This window comes from Bombina bombina, chromosome 6 (genome assembly GCF_027579735.1).
Source record: "Bombina bombina isolate aBomBom1 chromosome 6, aBomBom1.pri, whole genome shotgun sequence".
In the NCBI taxonomy this organism is placed as follows: domain Eukaryota; kingdom Metazoa; phylum Chordata; class Amphibia; order Anura; family Bombinatoridae; genus Bombina; species Bombina bombina.
In genome coordinates this window covers 518,994,462-519,016,386 of record NC_069504.1, presented here as the reverse complement: position 1 = coordinate 519,016,386, position 21,925 = coordinate 518,994,462, and the positions used below count along the sequence as shown (strand labels likewise).

Here is a 21,925-nt window from a genome sequence, read left to right as displayed (position 1 = left end):
TTGTAGCTATTTTAGGATTTATATTTATTTTACAGGCAACTTTGTATTTATTTTAACTAGGTACAATAGCTATTAAATAGTTATTAACTATTTAATAGCTACCTAGTTAAAATAATTACATGTAAAATAAATCCTAACCTAAGTTACAATTAAACCTAACACTACACTATCAATAAATTAATTGAAAAACTACCTACAATTATCTACAATTAAATCAACTAAACTAAATTACAAAAAAAAAACACTAAATTACAAAAAATAAAAAAAGATTACATGAATTTTAAACTAATTACACCTACTCTAAGCCCCCTAAAAAAATAACAAAGCCCCCCAAAATAAAAAAATGCCCTACCCTATTCTAAAATAAAAATTTAACAGCTCTTTTACCTTACCAGCCCTTAAAAGGGCCTTTTGCGGGGCATGCCCCAAAGAAAACAGCTCTTTTGCATTTGAATAAACATACAATACCCCACCAACATTACAACCCACCACCCACATACCCCTAATCTAACCCAAACCCCCTTAAAAAACCTAACACTAAGCCCCTGAAGATCTTCCTACCTTATCTTCACTATGCCGGGTATCACCGATCTGTCCAGAAGAGGGTCCAAAGTCTTCATCCTATCCGGCAAGAAGAGGTCCAGAAGAGGGTCCGAAGTCTTCATCCTATCCGGCAAGAAGAGGGCATCCGGACCGGTAGACATCTTCATCCAGGCGGCATCTTCTATCTTCTTCCATCCGGCGCGGAGCGGGACCATCTTGAAGCAGCCGACGCGGATCCATCCTCTTCTTCCGGCGACTCCCGACGAATGAAGGTTCCTTTAAGTGACGTCATCCAAGATGGCGTCCCTCGAATTCCGATTGGCTGATAGGATTCTATCAGCCAATTGGAATTAAGGTAGGAAAAATCTGATTGGCTGATTGAATCAGCCAATCAGATTTAAGTTCAATCCGATTGGCTGATTGGATCAGCCAATCAGATTGAGCTCGCATTCTATTGGCTGTTCCGATCAGCCAATAGAATGCAAGCTCAATCTGATTGGCTGATTGGATCAGCCAATCGGATTGAACTTGAATCTGATACCGGCGTTAGAAAGATCCCATTGAAAAGATAGGATATGCAATTGACGTAAGGGGATCTGCGATATGGAAAAGTCGCGGCTGGAAAGTGAGCATTAGACCCTTACCTACAAGACTCTAAATACCAGCGGTAGGCCAAAACCAGCGTTAGGACCCCCTAACGCTGGTTTTGACGGGTAACGCAGAACTCTAAATCTAGGCGTAAGAAAATTTGATAATAGAAGTAAATTGGAAAGCTGTGTTATATCATATGTTCTATCTGAATCATGAAAAAAAAATGGTTTTATGCCCCTGTATTTTTTTACAGCCAAAAACTACATGTTTAAATTTTGCCTAATCATTTCAATGATAGAATTTTTGAGTGCAATGTCCCTTGAAGAACTAAACCATAAGCCTCTCCTGCCACCTCCTTGCACTCAGTGACTGTATTGTGAGCTACGGCAGCATGTTGCAACATAACATCTACTGGAGTCGGGGACGGGACAGTGGGGATAGGATTTTTTTTTAAATGCCTGCTTATGTTTTATTGGAGACATTTTATAGAGGTTTTTATTTATTTGGCTATGGTTAAACCTACAAGTCAGGAATGGGTTATATATTTGGCAAATTATTTGAACTGTTATCCATATAACTCGACAGACAACATTTCTTCTTTTTATGTCCTTCTCCTTATATAGGAATTCTGACACTTTGCAGCAACTGATAACCTATTATATCCTATTCTAAGCATATAGAGCACGGCTGGGAATGCTAAACACCATGTCAAAAATCAGAGGACAAGTAAAAACTACAGGATATCCACAAACAGAGGGGATGCTGGGAGACAGTATGCTGCGCCATGGGAGAGAACTGGGGGATGAATCAGAATTTGGTAAGTAGACATTGAAGACAAAATTACAAGTGGAGCAGTATTACACTCCCGTTCGCTTGCTAACTCCGCTAGAAGTAAGATTTTTGCACACGTCTGGTAGCACTTGTATTACAAGTTAAAAGTAAACTGTTTTTGCACAAGTGCTAACCCAAAACACCGAACTTAGGTTATTGAGTGCGTTAACTATAGAAGTCAATGGAGCAATGGGGGAAAAACCTAACCCCCTACTCACGCGCAAACCTGATTGCATATTCTTAAGTACACTAACCCGACATGAAAATATTAATATTTCACATTCCGATGTTTCTCACATTTCAGAATATGTTCTATTTATTCATAAATACATATTTATATATATATATATATATATATATATATATATATGATATTTCTTCTTAATATGAAGAGAGTCTACGGCATCATTCCTTACAGTTGGGAATACTGAACCTGGCCACCAGGAGGAGGCAAAGACACCCCAGCCAAAGGCTTAAATACTCCCCCTACTTCCCTCATATCCCAGTCATTCTTTGCCTTTCGTCACAGGAGGTTGGCAGAGAAGTGTCAGAAGATACGGAGTAGTTCATTATGGTTGGTATCTACCCTTCGAAATTGGACTGAAGTTTTAAGTAGTCTTGTCAGCCTCTCAGTGAGAGCATTGATGAATGTTAGAGTCTGGAGATGCAGGGAGAGTCTTTCTGCAAATCCATCCAGATTCGTATTAAAAGCTCCTAAGCAATCAGTGTTGTCGATTTTTACTGCCTGCTTCCATCACTCAAGTCCATGTCAGGAGTGAAACTACAGGACTCTCAAACTTGAGAGGCTGTGTTTCTGTTCCACGGCATAGATTCCGGTAAGATTGTTTAATTTTTTATACACATATAATAACGCAAGAAGACAGGGTCACAGTGTGGCTCATTTTATCTGTATGGAATCAAGGGTTAATATCTCCGGAGGGGAATTGTTGAACAGGGGGGATTAATCACATAATTTATTTTATTATGATTATGCTGCGACATGTGTGAGATGAGGCTAAGGCAGATGTTGGAACATCTTACTTTAGTTTTTGTAAGGTGCGCAGCCTGAAAGGCTTGGCGCTTGTTTTCCTATAACAGGGGAGGTCCTGCATTGCGCACCACGTGACCGGGTATGGTCACACTGATTTCCTCTTTCCTGACCATGCGGTTTACCTGAGACGAAGCAGTTTCTCTGTATGGCCTGGGTCATAGGAGCTAGTGAGTGCCCCAGCCATAGCAAGCTATGGAGGATTCTGATGCGTTAGAGGGTATTCCCTCTTTACCCAAGTCTAATACCTGTTTATATTGTGAGGAGAACGCGGTACACCCACCTGCTCAATTATGTTCCACATGCCTTGATAATGTATTCATTCATTCATTCAAGAAAGTTAATATGTTTAGTACCACTGAGCCGTCCACCCCTGAGGAGTCTCCGTCCCATGAGGTGCGCACCCTACAGTCATCTCCCAATACACATGCAGCTCCCTGTAGCACTCCTAATTCTCCATCTGGAGGGGCCCTTTTACCGCCAGCCTTTACTGAGCAGTTACAAATGACAGTGTCTGCGGCCTTTAGTGCTTTACCTCGCACTGCTAAGCACAAGTGAAAGGTCAAATATTGCTATCATTCCCAGGGGTCATCTTCTAGCCTATTGGATTTATCTGATACAAGATTATCCGTTGATGAAGATGCCTCTGATACTTCAGAGGATGCTCTTTCTGGGTCGGAATCTGCTGCCTCTAAGCCTCCAGCTGCGGAGGAACCAGACTTTAAATTTAGGATTGAACATTTACGCTTTCTGCTTATGGAAGTTTTGTCTACTTTAGAGGTTCCAGAGCCTAAATTGCCTGAGGAACATTTGATTCCTAAATTAGATAAGGTCTACGAGGACTGGGTTGTGCCACAGACTTTCTCAGTTCCCGTAAAGATGGCGAACATTATTCAGAATGAATGGGAAAGGATTGGTTTTTCATTTTCCCCTTCTTCTTCCTTTAAAAAATTCCCGGTTCCGGACTCTCAATTGGAGTTGTGGGGTTCCATCCCCAAGGTGGATATCACTATCTCCACGCTTGCTAAGCGCACTTCTATCCCGCTTGAGGATAGTTCATTGTTTAAAGAGCCCATGGGTAAGAAGATAGAAACTCTGTTAAGAAAGATGTTTCAACATACGGTATATTTGTTTCAACCGGCAGCGGCTGTTGCTGCGGTTGCTGGAGTGGCTACCTACTGCTGCAACTCCTTATCTAAGTTGATCGAGGTGGCCTTAAGGCTGGCTAATTCTTTTATTTGCAACGCAAATATGCAGATTATTCGCCTGAATGCTAAGGCTTCAGGTTTTTCTGTACAAGCCCGTAGGGCCCTCTGGCTGAAGTCCTGGTCTGCGGACATGCCTTGGAAATCAAGACTTTTTTCCCTCCCATTTAAGGGAAAAATTCTATTTGGTCTGGGCCTGGACTCAATTATCTCCACGGTTACTGGAGGCAAAGGTGCCTTTTTACCACAGGATAAGAAGAACAAACCTAAAGGACAAGGTCCTAATTTCCGTTGCTTTCATTCGGATAAATCCCAACGTCAGCAGCCTTCCGGAAAGCCTGAGCAATCTAAGGAGACTTGGAAGCCGGCTCAGTCCTGGAATAAATCCTAGCAAAACAAGAAGCCTACCAAGAGAAAGTCGGCATGAAGGGGCACCCCCAGATCCAGCTCTGGATCTTGTAGGGGCAGACTGTCGCTCTTTTCGGACGCTTGGTTTGGGGACGTGCAAGACCCGTGGGATCTGGATGTCATCGCTCAGGGATACAGGATAGGTTTCAAGTCTCATCCACCCAGGGGCAGATTCCTCTTGTCAAACCTGTCTTCAAGGCCAAAAAAGAGAGAAGCCTTTCTGGGGTGCGTGAGGGATCTCTCCTCCCTGGGAGTCATTGTACTGGTACCTCTTGCAGAAAGAGGTCTGGGATACTACTCAAACCTTTTTGTGGTCCCAAAGAAGGTCCCAAAGAAGGAGGGAACTTTCTGTCCGATTCTGGACCTAAAATGCTTAACCCCTTGAGTGCTAATGACGGCTATGAGCCGTCACAAATTGTCTCAGTCAGGTGCTAACGACGGCTCAGAGCCGTCACTAGCACTCTCCCACTTTGAGGAAGATCTGGGGGCTCCCACCGGCTCCTACCCCGGCAATCAGGCCTGCATAGTGACAGGCATCACCGGGTCTTCACGTTACGTGCAGTGACGTCACGCGCAATGACGTGATGACGTCACCACACAACTTCATTTACCATTAACAATGTTAAATATAGGAGCAGGGGGCATGCTGCTTAGAAGCCTGTATCTCAGGCATCTAAGCAGCTACAGACCTCCAAGACCCACCGTTGGAAAGGTAATCACCTAACCTTTCCAACAGTGTAAAAAAACTTTAAAAAACCTTAGCACCCAAGGGTTAAACAAATTCCTATCTGTCCCCTCGTTCAAGATAGAGGCAATAAGGTCCATCCTTCCCTTAGTTCAGGAAGGACAGTTCATGACCGCGATAGATCTGAAGGATGCTTACCTTCACATTCCAATACACAAGGAACACTTCAAGTTCCTAAGGTTTGCATTCCTGGACCAGCACTTCCAGTTTATTGCACTTCCGTTTGGTCTAGCTACTGCTCCAATAGTTTTTCCGAAGGTTCTAGGGGCTCTGCTTGCAATGGCCAGAACCAGAGGATGATATTCTGGTTCAAGCACCATCCTGTCGTCTGGCAGAAGACCATTCGAAAGATCTTCTATTTCTTCTTCAATCTTATGGATGGAAGATAAACTTAGAAAAGAGTTCTCTTATTCCCAGTACCAGGGTGGAATTCCTGGGTACTATAATAGACTCCATATCCATGAGGATATTCCTTACAGACCAGAGACGTTACAAGCTAACTTCCACTTGTCTTGCCCTCCAGACCTCCTAACGGGCCTCTGTGGCTCAGTGTATGGAGGTGATTGGTCTCATGGTGTCCAGCATGGACATCATTCATTTTGCCAGATTCCATCACAGACCACTTCAGCGGTGCATGCTGAGACAGTGGAACGGCGATCATTCGGATCTGTCTCAACAGATTTCTCTTGACAATCGGTTGAGAGGATCGCTCTCTTGGTGGCTCTGTCCAGATCACCTGCCCCAAGGGACATCCTTCTTGAGACGATCTTGGGAGATTGTGACTACAGACGCAAGTCTATCAGGATGGGGAGCTGTTTGGGGTGCCAGGAAGGCACAGGGCCTGTGGACTTGAGAGTAATCCCTCCTCACGATCAACATTTTGGAACTTCGAGCGATCTTCAATGCTCTTTTGGGTTTGTCCCAGTTTATCAGATTCCAATCAGACAACATAACCTCGGCGGCTTACATCAACCATTAGGGAGGAACGAGGAGCTTCCTAGCAATGAGGGAAGTATCTCGGATTCTGGAATGGGCAGAGGCCCACAACTGCTCACTGTCAGCGATCCACATTCCGGGTGTGGACAACTGGGAAGCGGATTTCCTCAGCAGACTAGGGGGAATGGTCTCTCCATCCTGAGGTGTTTGCAGAGATTTGCAACAGATGGGGTACGCCGGAGATAGATCTCATGGCGTCCTGGCTCAATTTCAAGCTACCCAGATATGGGTCGTGGTCCAGGGATCCTCAGGCGGAGCTAATAGATGCATTAGCAGTGCCTTGGAGTTTCAATCTAATTTACATTTTTCCGCCGTTACCACTTCTCCCTCATGTAGTGGCCTGCATCAAGCAGCAGCAAGCATCAGTGTTACTGATTGCTCCATCGTGGCCGTGAAGAATGTGGTTCGCAGACCTGATGGGGATGTCCTCATCTCCTCCATGGAGGTTACTTTGTCGCAGGGATCTGCTGGAACAGGGTCCCTTTGTTCATCAAAATCTAGATTTTCTGAGGCTGACTGCATGGAGATTGAACGCTTAGTCAAGAGAGGTTTCTCTGAGAGGGTTATTGACACTCTCATTGATTCTCGCAAGCCTGTTACTCATCGCATCTACCATAAGGTGTGGAAAGCTTACTTGTTCTGGTGTGAAGATTGTGGTTTTGCCTGGCATAAAGTCAAGGCTGCCAGGATTCTTTCCTTTCTCCAGGAGGGTCTGGAGAAGGGCCTTTCTTCCAGTTCCCTGAGGGGACAGATTTCGGCCCTTAATGTTTTGCTGCACAAGAGGCTTGCAGAGCTTCCTGACGTGTAACCCTTCATTAAGGCTGTGATCAGGATCAGACCGGTGTTTATATCTAACGTTCCACTTTGGAGTTAGAATCTTGTTCTTAAAGTAAATGTCAATTTAGATGAATCGGTGCCCGGTTTTTATTAATCCTATTAAAAACAAGGCCACTTTAATTCATCAAAATTTACATTTCACTTGTTTTCTTCAAATACTTACATTTTAATCCTGACAGCCGCTGTAGTGCTTCCTCCGCCCGTTGCAAGCCCTCTTCGCGGGTCCAAAATGATGAATCAGGCTTCCTCCAATCACGGCATTGCCTCAGGCCAAGATTCCCCCGGAGAGGAAGCTATAATTGGAGGAAGCCGGATTCGTCATTTCTGACGTATGAAGAGGCTTTCGATGGCCGGGGCAATCACTGGAGCGGTTGTAAAGATTAAAAGGTAAGTATTTGAAGAAAATGAGTGAAATGCAAATTTTGATGAATTAAAGTGCCCTTGTTTTTAATAGGATTATTAAAAACCGGGCACCGATTCATCTAAGTTGGCATTTACTTTAAGTTTTTGCAACGGCCTCCGTGTGAGCCTATGCATTCAATTGACATTAAATTGTTGTCCTGGAAGGTTCTTTTTCTATTGGCTATTGCGTCGGCACACCAGGTTTCTAAAATGGCTGCCTTGCAATGTGAGCCTCCCTATCTAGTGTTTCACGCTGATAAGGCTGTCCTACGTGCCCGCTTGGGTTTTCTTCCTAAGGTGGTGTCTGATCGTAACATCAATCAGATGATTGTGGTTCCTTCCTTGTGTCCTAATCCTTCTTCTTTGAAGGAACGTTTTCTTCATAATTTGGATGTTGTTCGAGCGTTGAAGCTTTATCTTCAAGCTACTAAGGATTTTAGACAAACTTCTTCCTTGTTTGTTATCTACTCTGGGAAGCGTAAGGTTCTGAAGGCCTATTCGACTTCCTTATCTTTTTGGTTGAGGAGTGTTATACGCTTAGCTTATGAGTCAGCGGGACTTAGACCTCCTCAGAGGATTACGGCTCATTCCACTAGAGCGGTGGCTTCCTCTTGGGTCTTTAAGAACGAGGCCTCTATGGATCAGATTTGTAAGAAGGCTACCTGGTCCTCAAATAATTTTTCAAAATTCTACAAATTTGATGATTTTGCTTCGGCTGAAGCAGCTTTTGGGAGAAATGTTTTGCAGACTGTGGTGCCCTCAGATTAGGGTCCGCATTTTCTGTTACTCCTCCCGTTATTCAGTGTCCTCTAGAGCTTGGGTATAGTTTTCCCAACAGTAAGGAATGATGCGGTGAACTCTCCTCATATTAAGAAGGAAAACATAAATTATGCTTACCTGATAATTTCCTTCTGTATGAAGAGAGTCCACAGGCGCCCCCCCGGATACTCTGATGGGCGGACCAAAATTTTGTTTATCTCTTCCGGCACCATTTATACGCTTTCTGCTTATGGAAGTTTTGGCTACTTTAGAGGTTCCAGAGCCTAAATTGCCTGAGGAACATTTGATTCCTAAATTAGATAAGGTCTACGAGGACTGGGTTGTGCCACAGACTTTCTCAGTTCCCGTAAAGATGGCGAACATTATTAAGAATGAATGGGAAAGGATTGGTTTTTCATTTTCCCCTTCTTCTTCCTTTAAAAAATGATTCCCGGTTCCGGACTCTCAATTGGAGTTGTGGGGTTCCATCCCCAAGGTGGATATCACTATCTCCATGCTTGCTAAGCGCACTTCTATCCCGCTTGAGGATAGTTCTTCGTTTAAAGAGCCCATGGGTAAGAAGATAGAAACTCTGTTAAGAAAGATGTTTCAACATACGGGATATTTGTTTCAACCGGCAGCGGCTTTTGCTGGAGTGGCTACCTACTGCTGCGACTCCTTATCTAAGTTGATCGAGGTGGCCTTAAGGCTGGATAATTCTTTTATTTGCAATGCAAATATGCAGATTATTCGCCTGAATGCTAAGGCTTCAGGTTTTTCTGTACAAGCCCGTAGGGCACTCTGGCTGCGGACATGCCTTGGAAATCAAGACTTTTTTCCCTCCCATTTAAGGGAAAAATTCTATTTGGTCTGAGCCTGGACTCAATTATCTCCACGGTTACTGGAGGCAAAGGTGCCTTTTTACCACAGGATAAGAAGAACAAACCTAAAGGACAAGGTCCTAATTTCCGTTCCTTTCATTCGGATAAATCCCAACGTCAGCAGCCTTCCGGAAAGCCTGAGCAATCTAAGGGGACTTGGAAGCCGGCTCAGTCCTGGAATAAATCCTAGCAAAACAAGAAGCCTACCAAGAGAAAGTCAGCATGAAGGGGCACCCCCAGATCCAGCTCTGGATCTTGTAGGGGCAGACTGTCGCTCTTTTCGGACGCTTGGTTTGGGGACGTGCAAGACCTGTGGGTCCTGGATGTCATCGCTCAGGGATACAGGATAGGTTTCAAGTCTCATCCACCCAGGGGCAGATTCCTCTTGTCAAACCTGTCTTCAAGGCCAAAAAAGAGAGAAGCCTTTCTGGGGTGCGTGAGGGATCTCTCCTCCCTGGGAGTCATTGTACTGGTACCTCTTGCAGAAAGAGGTCTGGGATACTACTCAAACCTTTTTGTGGTCCCAAAGAAGGAGGGAACTTTCTGTCCGATTCTGGACCTAAAATGCTTAACCCCTTGAGTGCTAATGACGGCTCTGAGCCATCACAAATTGTCTCAGTCAGGTGCTAACGACAGCTCAGAGCCGTCACTAGCACTCTCCCACTTTGAGGAAGATCTGGGGGCTCCCACCGGCTCCTACCCCGGCAATCAGGCCTGCATAGTGACAGGCATCACTGGGGCTTCACGTTACGTGCAGTGACGTCACGCGCAATGACGTGATGACGTCACCGCACAACTTTATTTAACATTAACAATGTTAAATATAGGAGCAGGGGGCATGCTGCTTAGAAGCCTGTATCTCAGGCATCTAAGCAGCTACAGACCTCCAAGACCCACCGTTGGAAAGGTAATCACTTAACCTTTCCAACAGTGTAAAAAAACTTTAAAAAACCTTAGCACCCAAGGGTTAAACAAATTCCTATCTGTCCCCTCGTTCAAGATAGAGGCAATAAGGTCCATCCTTCCCTTAGTTCAGGAAGGACAGTTCATGACCGCGATAGATCTGAAGGATGCTTACCTTCACATTCCAATACACAAGGAACACTTCAAGTTCCTAAGGTTTGCATTCCTGGACCAGCACTTCCAGTTTATTGCACTTCCGTTTGGTCTAGCTACTGCTCCAAGAGTTTTTCCGAAGGTTCTAGGGGCTCTGCTTGCAATGGCAAGAACCAGAGGTATAGCAGTAGTGCCATACTTGGATGATATTCTGGTTCAAGCACCATCCTGTCGTCTGGCAGAAGACCATTCGAAAGATCTTCTATTTCTTCTTCAACCTTATGGATGGAAGATAAACTTAGAAAAGAGTTCTCTTATTCCCAGTACCAGGGTGGAATTCCTGGGTACTATAATAGACTCCATATCCATGAGGATATTCCTTACAGACCAGAGACATTACAAGCTAACTTCCACTTGTCTTGCCTTCCAGACCTCCTAAAGGGCCTCTGTGGCTCAGTGTATGTAGGTGATTGGTCTCATGGTGTCCAGCATGGACATCATTCATTTTGCCAGATTCCATCACAGACCACTTCAGCGGTGCATGCTGAGACAGTGGAACGGCGATCATTCGGATCTGTCTCAACAGATTTCTCTGGACAATCGGTTGAGAGGATCGCTCTCTTGGTGGCTCTGTCCAGATCACCTGTCCCAAGGGACATCCTTCTTGAGACGATCTTGGGAGATTGTGACTACAGACGCAAGTCTATCAGGATGGGGAGCTGTTTGGGGTGCCAGGAAGGCACAGGGCCTGTGGACTTGAGAGTAATCCCTCCTCATGATCAACATTTTGGAACTTCGAGCGATCTTCAATGCTCTTTTGGGTTTGTCCCAGTTTATCAGTTTCCAATCAGACAACATAACCTCAGCTGCTTACATCAACCATTAGGGAGGAACGAGGAGCTTCCTAGCAATGAGGGAAGTATCTCGGATTCTGGAATGGGCAGAGGCCCACAACTGCTCACTGTCAGCGATCCACATTCCGGGTGTGGACAACTGGGAAGCGGATTTCCTCAGCAGACTAGGGGAATGGTCTCTCCATCCTGAGGTGTTTGCAGAGATTTGCAACAGATGGGGTACGCCGGAGATAGATCTCATGGCGTCCTGGCTCAATTTCAAGCTACCCAGATATGGGTCGTGGTCCAGGGATCCTCAGGCGGAGCTAATAGATGCATTAGCAGTGCCTTGGAGTTTCAATCTAATTTACATTTTTCCGCCGTTACCACTTCTCCCTCATGTAGTGGCCTGCATCAAGCAGCAGCAAGCATCAGTGTTACTGATTGCTCCATAGTGGCCGCGAAGGATGTGGTTCGCGGACCTGATGGGGATGTCCTCATCTCCTCCATGGTTGTTACTTTGTCGCAGGGATCTGCTGAAACAGGGTCCCTTTGTTCATCAAAATCTAGATTTTCTGAGGCTGACTGCATGGAGATTGAACGCTTAGTCAAGAGAGGTTTCTCTGAGAGGGTTATTGACACTCTCATTGATTCTCGCAAGCCTGTTACTCATCGCATCTACCATAAGGTGTGGAAAGCTTACTTGTTCTGGTGTGAAGATTGTGTTTTCGCCTGGCATAAAGTCAAGGCTGCCAGGATTCTTTCCTTTCTCCAGGAGGGTCTGGAGAAGGGCCTTTCTGCCAGTTCCCTGAGGGGACAGATTTCGGCCCTTAATGTTTTGCTGCACAAGAGGCTTGCAGAGCTTCCTGACGTGCAACCCTTCATTAAGGCTGTGATCAGGATCAGACCGGTGTTTAGATCTAACGCTCCACTTTGGAGTTAGAATCTTGTTCTTAAAGTAAATGTCAATTTAGATGAATCGGTGCCCGGTTTTTATTAATCCTATTAAAAACAAGGCCACTTTAATTCATCAAAATTTACATTTCACTTGTTTTCTTCAAATACTTACATTTTAATCCTGACAGCCGCTGTAGTGCTTCCTCCGCCCGTTGCAAGCCCTCTTCGCGGGTCCAAAATGATGAATCAGGCTTCCTTCAATCACGGCATTGCCCCAGGCCAAGATTCCCCCGGAGAGGAAGCTATAATTGGAGGAAGCCGGATTCGTCATTTCTGACGTATGAAGAGGCTTTTGATGGTCGGGGCAATCACTGGAGCGGTTGTGAAGATTAAAAGGTAAGTATTTGAAGAAAATGAGTGAAATGCAAATTTTGATGAATTAAAGTGCCCTTGTTTTTAATAGGATTATTAAAAACCGGGCACCGATTCATCTAAGTTGGCATTTACTTTAAGTTTTTGCAACGGCCTCCGTGTGAGCCTATGCATTCAATTGACATTAAATTGTTGTCCTGGAAGGTTCTTTTTCTATTGGCTATTGCGTCGGCACACCAGGTTTCTAAAATGGCTGCCTTGCCATGTGAGCCTCCCTATCTAGTCTTTCACGCTGATAAGGCTGTCCTACGTGCCCGCTTGGGTTTTCTTCCTAAGGTGGTGTCTGATCGTAACATCAATCAGATGATTGTGGTTCCTTCCTTGTGTCCTAATCCTTCTTCTTTAAAGGAACGTTTTCTTCATAATTTGGATGTTGTTCGAGCGTTGAAGCTTTATCTTCAAGCTACTAAGGATTTTAGACAAACTTCTTCCTTGTTTGTTATCTACTCTGGGAAGCGTAAGGGTCTGAAGGCCTATTCGACTTCCTTATCTTTTTGGTTGAGGAGTGTTATACGCTTAGCTTATGAGTCAGTGGGACTTAGACCTCCTCAGAGGATTACGGCTCATTCCACTAGAGCGGTGGCTTCCTCTTGGGTCTTTAAGAACGAGGCCTCTATGGATCAGATTTGTAAGAAGGCTACCTGGTCCTCACATACTTTTTCAAAATTCTACAAATTTGATGATTTTGCTTCGGCTGAAGCAGCTTTTGGGAGAAATGTTTTGCAGACTGTGGTGCCCTCAGATTAGGGTCCGCATTTTCTGTTACTCCTCCCGTTATCATTCAGTGTCCTCTAGAGCTTGGGTATAGTTTTCCCAACAGTAAGGAATGATGCGGTGGACTCTCCTCATATTAAGAAGGAAAACATAAATTATGCTTACCTGATAATTTCCTTCTGTATGAAGAGAGTCCACAGGCCCCCCCCCCCGGATACTCCGATGGGCGGACCAAAATTTTGTTTTTCTCTTCCGGCACCATTTATACCCTGATATTTGACACTTCTCTGCCAACCTCCTGTGACGAAAGGCAAAGAATGACTGGGATATGAGGGAAGTAGAGGGAGTATTTAAGCCTTTGGCTGGGGTGTCTTTGCCTCCTCCCGGTGGCCAGGTTTAGTTTTCCCAACAGTAAGGAATTATCTAAATCAAACATCTGTCTCTTCTCGTGTGTCATGTCTAGTCTGGTTTAAATGGGCTTTTAGGCAGACATCTAGTCAGGGGGGGGGCAGTTTGTCTGAAAAGAGGGCGTGTAAGCTAAAAGCAAAGATTGTATATGTCTGTTTTTCTTTTCTGTAAATCTAATATTCTTCCTCTATCCTTGTCCAAACTCCTGCATTTCAGCCTGTATCTGTAAAAAGTCACTTCATCATAGGATTCTGATACGCCAAATATTTTTGTGGGAAAATATATATATATATATATATATATATATATGTATACATGTGTACTGGTGTATATGCACAACTTAATGTATGTATGCATGAATACTAATGTGTGCATTTATATAACTACTTATAACTTGCTGAATGTTATTATAACTAGGATAGGACTGGATTAAAGGGACAGTCAACACTAAAATTGTTATTGTTTAAAAAGATAGATAGCGCCTGTACTACCAATTCCCCAGCTTTGCACAACCAACATTGTTATATTGATATACTTTATAACATTTAAACCTCTAAATTCCTGCCTGTTTCTAAGCCACTACAGACAGCCTCTTACCACATGCTTTTTTATTTTATTTTCACAACAGGGGACTGCTAGTTCATGTGGGCCATGTAGATAACATTGTGCTCACGCCCATGGAGTTATTTAAGAGTCAGCACAACACAGCACTAATTGGCTAAAATGCAAGTCAATAGTAAATAAAAAGTTATGTGATCAGGGGGCTGTCAGAAGATGCTTAGATACAAGGTAATTACAAAGGTAAAAAGTATATTAATATAGCTGTGTTGGTTATGCAAAACTGGGGAATGGGCAGTAAAGGGATTATCTATCTTTAAAATGTATTAGCCTAGATATGGAGGTCCGGAGGAATGCCCTGTCTCTTGTGTATAAATATCTGGGTGGGGACTGACTCCCCCCCCCCCCAGAGAAAACTTTATATTGTTTCTCTCCATACTGCAGTGTGCCTATCAATATAAGGAACCCTCTCTAACCTGTCATGGCCTGAAAAGTTAATTAATTCTAGGGTGAATATCACCAACAGATAAATACAGATATATATAGGTATATCTATTTATAAATACATAGAGCATACTCTGCTATGTACAGAACATTGAAATGTGAAATATTTACAGTAAATACACAGTATAACACTTTATTAAAATGAATGTTGCATAAATATGATTTTTCATGTTTTTATCTACTTAACTGCAAAGGGCTCCAATGCACTTCTATATACTGTATATAGTATGTCTATATGCTATTGCACTGTTGCAGAAGATCTGTGGCAGCCTAAGGGTTGCAGGTTCGATCCCGGCGAGGTCCACTCAGCATTTCATCCTTCCGAGGTCGGTAAAATGAGAACCATTGAGTTGTGTAATAATAACACCTGTTATCAACGCCGCAAGTCGGTTAAGTCCGAAGTTGTGCGCTATAGAAGTATCCAATATTATTATATGTGTGTATTTATGTGTTTATTTGTGTATATATGTCCTGTAAATACGCATATTTTTATATATATATATATATATATATTATACACATACATACACATCGTTAGATGTATGTATCTCTATGTTAAAGTCCTTTGCCTGCATTTTTTTTCTAATACCTAAGACCTCATATCTTTGAGCCCTTTTTTATGCAATATTTTTTTTTAAATATTTTTTTTATTAGACCGTGTTATTATGAATGTAACTGTACTATGTAATAAATTGTTATGTGTTTTGTGACACTTTTATGTTTCGTGAAACAGTTAACCAGAGCTCTGAGGACACACTATCCCGACGTATGTTAACTACAATCGATTGCATTTACTATCAACTTGTAATACGAGTGAAAACCCTATGCACGCAAGCACACGCAATAAACCCATTTTCCCTTGCACAGAACTGTTAGTGCTCCCTTAATAATCTTTTTAGTGTTAGATGTGTTAAGAGTTAAAAAGCAATTTGCCATATGCAGTTTTTGATGAAAATCAACTCCCGCAAAAGGTTTATACATAAAGTTAAACTTGTGCACCAGGAGTGCTCCCAAGCTGTTTATATTGCAGGACACAGCCCGTAATTGGCAATTTCATTCATAGGTGGCTCCTGTTTGGCTCACTGTCTTAGTTAGACTCAGAGATGGCAATGCATTATGGCAGGATTTTAATGTTGTGTTTTTATCCACTTTTCTAAAGTTAAACATATATTTTGTAACTAACATTTGTTTAATAATAAAATGTTATCCCTTTAAATAAAACATCAGGTATCTTTTACACAAAACGCAACCCTCAAAGAAAATGTCATTAAAGTAGCCTTCAGATGGTATTTATTCCCGACTAGATCAGGGGGAGGAGGGGATCCATCAACCAAGCTCTGCTATAGGGGATGTGGGGAACCTGGGACATACCCACATATGTGGTGGGAATGTAGATATGTTAAAGAGATATGGGATCAAACTTCAAAGTTCATGAGCGAGATCTTCGAAAAAACAATAAAGCTAACTATGGAATAAGCTCTGCTCCACTTCCCGATCCCAGGGCTCTCTAGATACAATAACAAACTAGGAAGATGGTTATGCACGATAGTTAGGTTAGGCATAGCCCAATTTTGGAAGGGACTCCCCCCGAGCTTCGACCTAATAAAAAAAAAGATGATATACCATTTTGATAAAGCAAGTGCCTCAGCAGAATATCTAAATGATAAAAAGTCATTCCTACTACAATGGGAACCTTTTATACACTATCACGAGGCTTCCAGAAGGAGGGGGGGGGGGGGCGGACACGGACTAGGCCAGACGAAATGTTGTTTATAGCATCTACATTGATTACTTGGAGTGAACTGTAACAACCTCGAACCTGTATGACATAATGTGTATTTTTGGAGTATTATTTCTATTGCTAGAATGACCATTGACCATTGGAATGTTTGATCATTGATATATTGTATTTGTAAAATCTTTGAATAAAATCTTTTCAACATAAATAAAACATCAGGAACTTTATAAAATCATTAAGGGTAACTTTTTAGTATTATAAAATAAACTCTATACTATGGGCACAGTAAAATCGATTGTTATGTCTATTCTAGGGAGCGCCTTGCTGGAGGTTGGAGAAGGGATGAAAGAAATGGCAGAGGTGAAGGACTCTCTTGATATTAATGTGAAGCAGAACTTTATCGATCCTCTTCAGTGTTTACAGGACAAAGACTTAAAAGAAATTGTGGTAATGTTTGATATATTATTTATCATGTGGGTCCTGACTTTTTTTCTTTTTGTTTGGGACACCCTTGACATGCTTTTAAAATCAACACCCATAGGACAGAACTAATGTAATACTTTGAGAATTAAATTAATCCTTTGGTTTTATAAGTACATAAATGGCAAACAAAATCTAATAAGGACAATATAGGTACATTAAAATGTGTGAAGGGTATCATGACTAACAGTGACAGGCAGAAGGCTGGGGTACAGTATACACAAGAGAGGAACCAACAGAAGATACTTTGAAACAAACTAGAGCATACAAGCCCATGCCATTAACTGGGTTATCTCTATAGCAGTGGTTCCCAAACCCTGGTGCGTCGTGACTGATCTACAGGGACGCCGCAAAATATATACGACACCCATTTGTTCATAAATGATACGCCGTGCAACTAACATTTAAGAGCGGCGGAGAATGAACTCACCTAGATGCGACATGCGTACTACACAAGAGGTACTGTTCAAGTTATAGTCAGTTCAGGATGCATATATAAATATGTAGGTGGTTTAGCCCTAATATTGTGTGGCAGTGCAGCAGTTTAGCTCTAATATTGTGTGGCAGTGCAGCAGTTTATCCCTAATATTGTGTGGCGTTTTTTGTGCATTATTGAACTGTGACCACTATGTTTGTTTAGCTGCATATTCAGTCTCATCCACATCCTGCATTATTGAAACTTTCACTGGGAGTTTTTGAGACTGTCTGGTACTTACCCATGTTTACCTACATTCCCAAACTTTCATTGTAAGTGAGCCCAGACCATTTACTTACCTATGGATACAATTGTGTTTCTTCAAAAAAAGAGACTCCTTTCCTTCTTTGGTATTTTAACAAGTTACTGTTACAGTTATTACATTAAAGGGACACTGAACCCAAATTTTTTATTTTGCGATTCAGATAGAGCATGACATTTTAAGCAACTTTCTAATTTACTCCTATTATCAAATTTTCTAAGAATGTAAGTTTAGATGCTGGCTCATTTTTGGTGAACAACCTGGGTTGTTCTTGCTAATTGGTGGATAAAGTCATCCACCAATGAACAAGTGCTTTCCAGGGTTCTGAACCACACAAATCGCTTAGATGCCTTATTTTTCAAATAAACATAGCAAGAGAACAAAGAAAATTTGATAATAGGAGTAAATTAGAAAGTTACTTAAAATTGCATGCTCTATATGAATCATGAAAGGTTTTTTTTGGTTCAGTTTCCCTTTAATTATACTACTGTATTGCAAGTGCATATTATTAATCTTCCTAAAAAAATGGACAAGTTTTTATTTAATAAGCACGCTAGGTCTGAAAATGAAGAGGATTCACCACAAACTAGTGGCGGGTGTGTGAAGAAGCGTAAATATCGTAAATATGATGACAATTATATTGGTTTTGGCTTCACATCAACAAATCTCAATGGCTCCAGAGTGCATGATTCCAAGTAAGCTAAAACGCCATTTAGAAACCAATCATTCAAAAATTGTTGGTAAATCTCGCAACTACTTTATCAGAAAGGTAAAAGAATTAAAACAGCAACAAGGTACTTTTTCTCAGCATTTGTTAATACCAAATAATCCTCTGCTAGCCTCATACAAGGTTACATATAGAGTTGCAAAGTGTAAAAAGCAGCACACCATTGCGACTATTTCTACCGGCTGCTATAGATTTGGTGAATTTGGTTTGCGGGGAAACTGCTTTCATATGTGCCTTTGTCTAACAATACTATCAGTTGCAGAATTCAGCAGAGGATCTCAATGATCAATTCATTGAGAAACTGAAAGGAATTTGGCTTGCAGCTGGATGAGGTCACGGACAATAACAAGGATGCACATTTGATTTGCTATGTACGGTTTGTAGATGGTAATGACATTGAGGAGGACCTTTTCTTTTGTAAAAGTATCACTGCAAGTACAAAGGCTCAAGACTTGTTCGAGATCCTGGAAACATTTATGGTTGAAAATAACTTTGAATGGACAAATTGCATTGGTGTCTGTACTGATGGTGGTTGTTCAGTGTCCGGCTGTTATGGAGGATTGCAGGCGCTTATCAGAAACAAAGCTCTAGATGCACTGTGGACCCATTGCTTCATTCATAGAGAAGCACTTGCATCAAAGTATTTGAGTCCTCCATTGAATCTGGTTTTAGAATGTGTGGTGAATGTGGTAAACTTTATAAATACTAGGCCAGTGAAAGCAAGGTTTTTCAATGCACGTCTTTGTTGTACTACTGCCACTCATGATTGCTCTCTCGTGGCAATATATTGTCCCGTACATTTCAATTACAGCAAGAAATCTACATTTTTCTTGAAGTAGAAAAACACGAGTATGCCAAACAGATTTTTTTAGTGAAACTAGAATACTTGTGTGATATTTTTGAAAAGTTAAATGCATTGAATTTCTCCCTGCAGGGAAGGCAACATGCACATTTTGAAATTGGCAGCAGTTTGTGGTCTCCAATGAAGTTGATTTCTCTCGCAATATAAAATCTGTTTTTGAAGATCACCTATCACAGATTATAAAGTGGTTTGAAAAATACTGTCAAGAAGATATTGACAAATTGAAATTTGCATGGATTCAAGACCCATTCAGAGCGGAAGCTCCATCTGAATTTACTTCTGCAGAAGATGAAATTCTTATTGAGCTTTCTTGCGACAATACGCTCAAGGTAAAATTTGCAAGCATGGAACTTACTGACTTTTGGCTATCAGTAAAAGAGGAATATCCTCTGCTAAGTGGTAAAGCTCAGCGAATCTTTATTCCTTTTGCAACATTGTATTTATGTGAAGCTGGGTTTTCAGCAGTCGCTGTGATAAAAAGCAAATACCGTGTGAAAATCAACGTGGAACAGGAAATGAGGATGGCTGAACCCAGTTTGATTCTGAGCGTTCAAAAGCTGTGTAGTGAACAGCAGACTCATCCGTCTCACTAATTATTCCCATCAATAAATTGTTTGTGATTTCTGTGATGTTTGTTGTTGAATCTTTTCAAATAAAAATTATTATTGCTGGTTCCTTATGATTTTATTATTTTAAGTGTAAATGTGTGATAATTTGTGTTTAATACTAATTGCACCAAGCCACTGCACACTGCAACTGTCAGGTATGTAATACAGAACTATGGTTTGACTTGGGGTGCTTTGGAAAAATCTTGAAACATTAAGTGTGCCGTGAACCAAAAAAGTTTGGGAACCACTGCTCTAGAGGATATCATTAAAAATAACTGCATAATATTAACCCCTTAAGGACCGGGCATTTCAGACTAAAACTTCCCAAAACAACAGAGCATTTTTAGCATTTTTGCCATCACTCCATTTAAACAGAAATAGAGCCTTTTTTTATTTACCTATCAAAACTATATATATTTTTTTTAGTAGACAACCCAAAGTATTGATCTAGGCCCATTTTGGTATATTTCATGCCAAAATTTCACCGCCAAATGCGATCAAATAAAAAAAAAAAGTTAACTTTTTTACAAACTTAGTTCCTCACTGAAATTATTTACAAACAGCTTGTGCAATCATGGCGCAAATCATTGTAAATGCTTCTCTTAGATCCCCTTTGTTCAGAAATAGCAGACATATATGGCTTTGCCATTGCTTTTCGGTAATTAGAAGGCAGCTAACTGCAGCTGCGCATCACACTTTTAATATTAGGTAGCTTATAAGGTTAATTTTAGCTTTAGTGTAGAGATCAGCCTCCCACCTGACACTTCCCACCCCCTGATCCCTCCCTGTTCCCTCTCAAACAGCTCTCTTCCCTCCCCATCGGTCACCTGCATCTTAAGTACTGGCAGACAGTCTGCCAGTATGCAGTTTTACACCTTTTTGTTTTAATTATTTTTCCTATTAATATTATTATTGTCCTTAGTGTAGGATTACCCCCATTACCTTCCCACCTCCCTGATCCCTTCCAAAAAGCTTTCTAACCCTCCCCCTCTAACTAATTACCACCATCTTATGTACTTGCAGCTGTCTGCCAGTACCCAGTTTTCCAAAATTTGGCAATTGTATGTAATATAAAAAACAACAAAAAATTTTCTGTAGTGTAGCTGCCCCCCACATCATTTACCCCCCTCCCAGATCACTTTACCACCCTCTATTCCCACCTTCACAGTATGATACAGGACACCCCCTCTCCACCCTCCCTCTTTGCCACTTCCCTGCCGCTCTGAGAGGTTTTTTTTCTGTAGCGTAGCAATCCCACCTGTTCCCGCCCACCTCCCGCCATGCTCCAGAGATGGGCCGCGCACCTGCCTCCCTCCTTACCCTCCCACGCCACCAATGACTAGCACCACTGGTAACTCTGCAACTCTTTTTCTGCACTGCCGCACTCGTGGGGCATGCAAAAATAGTGCAATCTCGCTACTTTTAGCGAGATTGTGGCAAAGAGAGGCCCAGGACAGCAGCGTCATACAGGGTACAATGCTGGTCCTTAAGGGCTTAATGACCAACATCGTATAGGGTACAGCGCTGGTCATTAAGGGGTTAAGGTATATAAAACTCCAGGCCCAGGTGGAATATGATTACTTTATATAAATATATTTAAGGCCCATATACAGAGATGGTGAAAGCTCTGTTTATTTAAAGAAACTTGTTTGTGACGAGTTCACAATTTAAGGCTGGAGGAAAGGAGATTTAATCTCCTGCAACGTAAACGTTTTTTCACTGTAAGAGCGATTACATTGTGGAACACATTACCTAAGGAGGTAGTAAATGCCAATACCTTAGATACATTTAAAAAATAGTTTGGATACATTTCTGGCTGTCCTGATACGGAGATGTAAATAACTAGTTTATACATTGCACTCTATAAAAGAGGCATCCTCTGTGTGGGCATAGTCTGTATGATATGCAGTGTGCCACGCAATGCAGGACAGTACCAAAGTGATTTGGACTTGGAGCACAAGGTGAACAGCTGCTTCCTGATTAGATTGCACAGCTTGAAGCTCCTCTTAGTTGTTTCTAAGACATATCTGCTTATGTACCTTGGCTATAATGTCATGTACTGTAATGAATTATACAATGTTTAATCCCACAGGGAGGTATTGATTATATACCACATAGCAGTTAT

At 42.0% G+C, this 21,925-nt stretch overlaps 1 protein-coding gene across 2 annotated transcripts in view; it reads left to right on the top strand.

Annotated features, from left to right (window-relative positions):
- Positions 1-21,925, top strand: part of SH3GL3 (SH3 domain containing GRB2 like 3, endophilin A3) — a 394,383-nt gene that overhangs the window by 313,491 nt on the left and 58,967 nt on the right. The window contains exons 4-5 of one of the 2 annotated variants that reach the window (XM_053717414.1): positions 1,808-1,951; positions 16,700-16,833. In XM_053717414.1, coding sequence (XP_053573389.1) covers positions 1,808-1,951; positions 16,700-16,833 — 278 coding nt within the window. Of the gene's footprint in view, positions 1-1,757; positions 1,952-16,699; positions 16,834-21,925 lie in introns of both variants that reach the window. The other variant, XM_053717415.1, reaches the window with a different exon arrangement.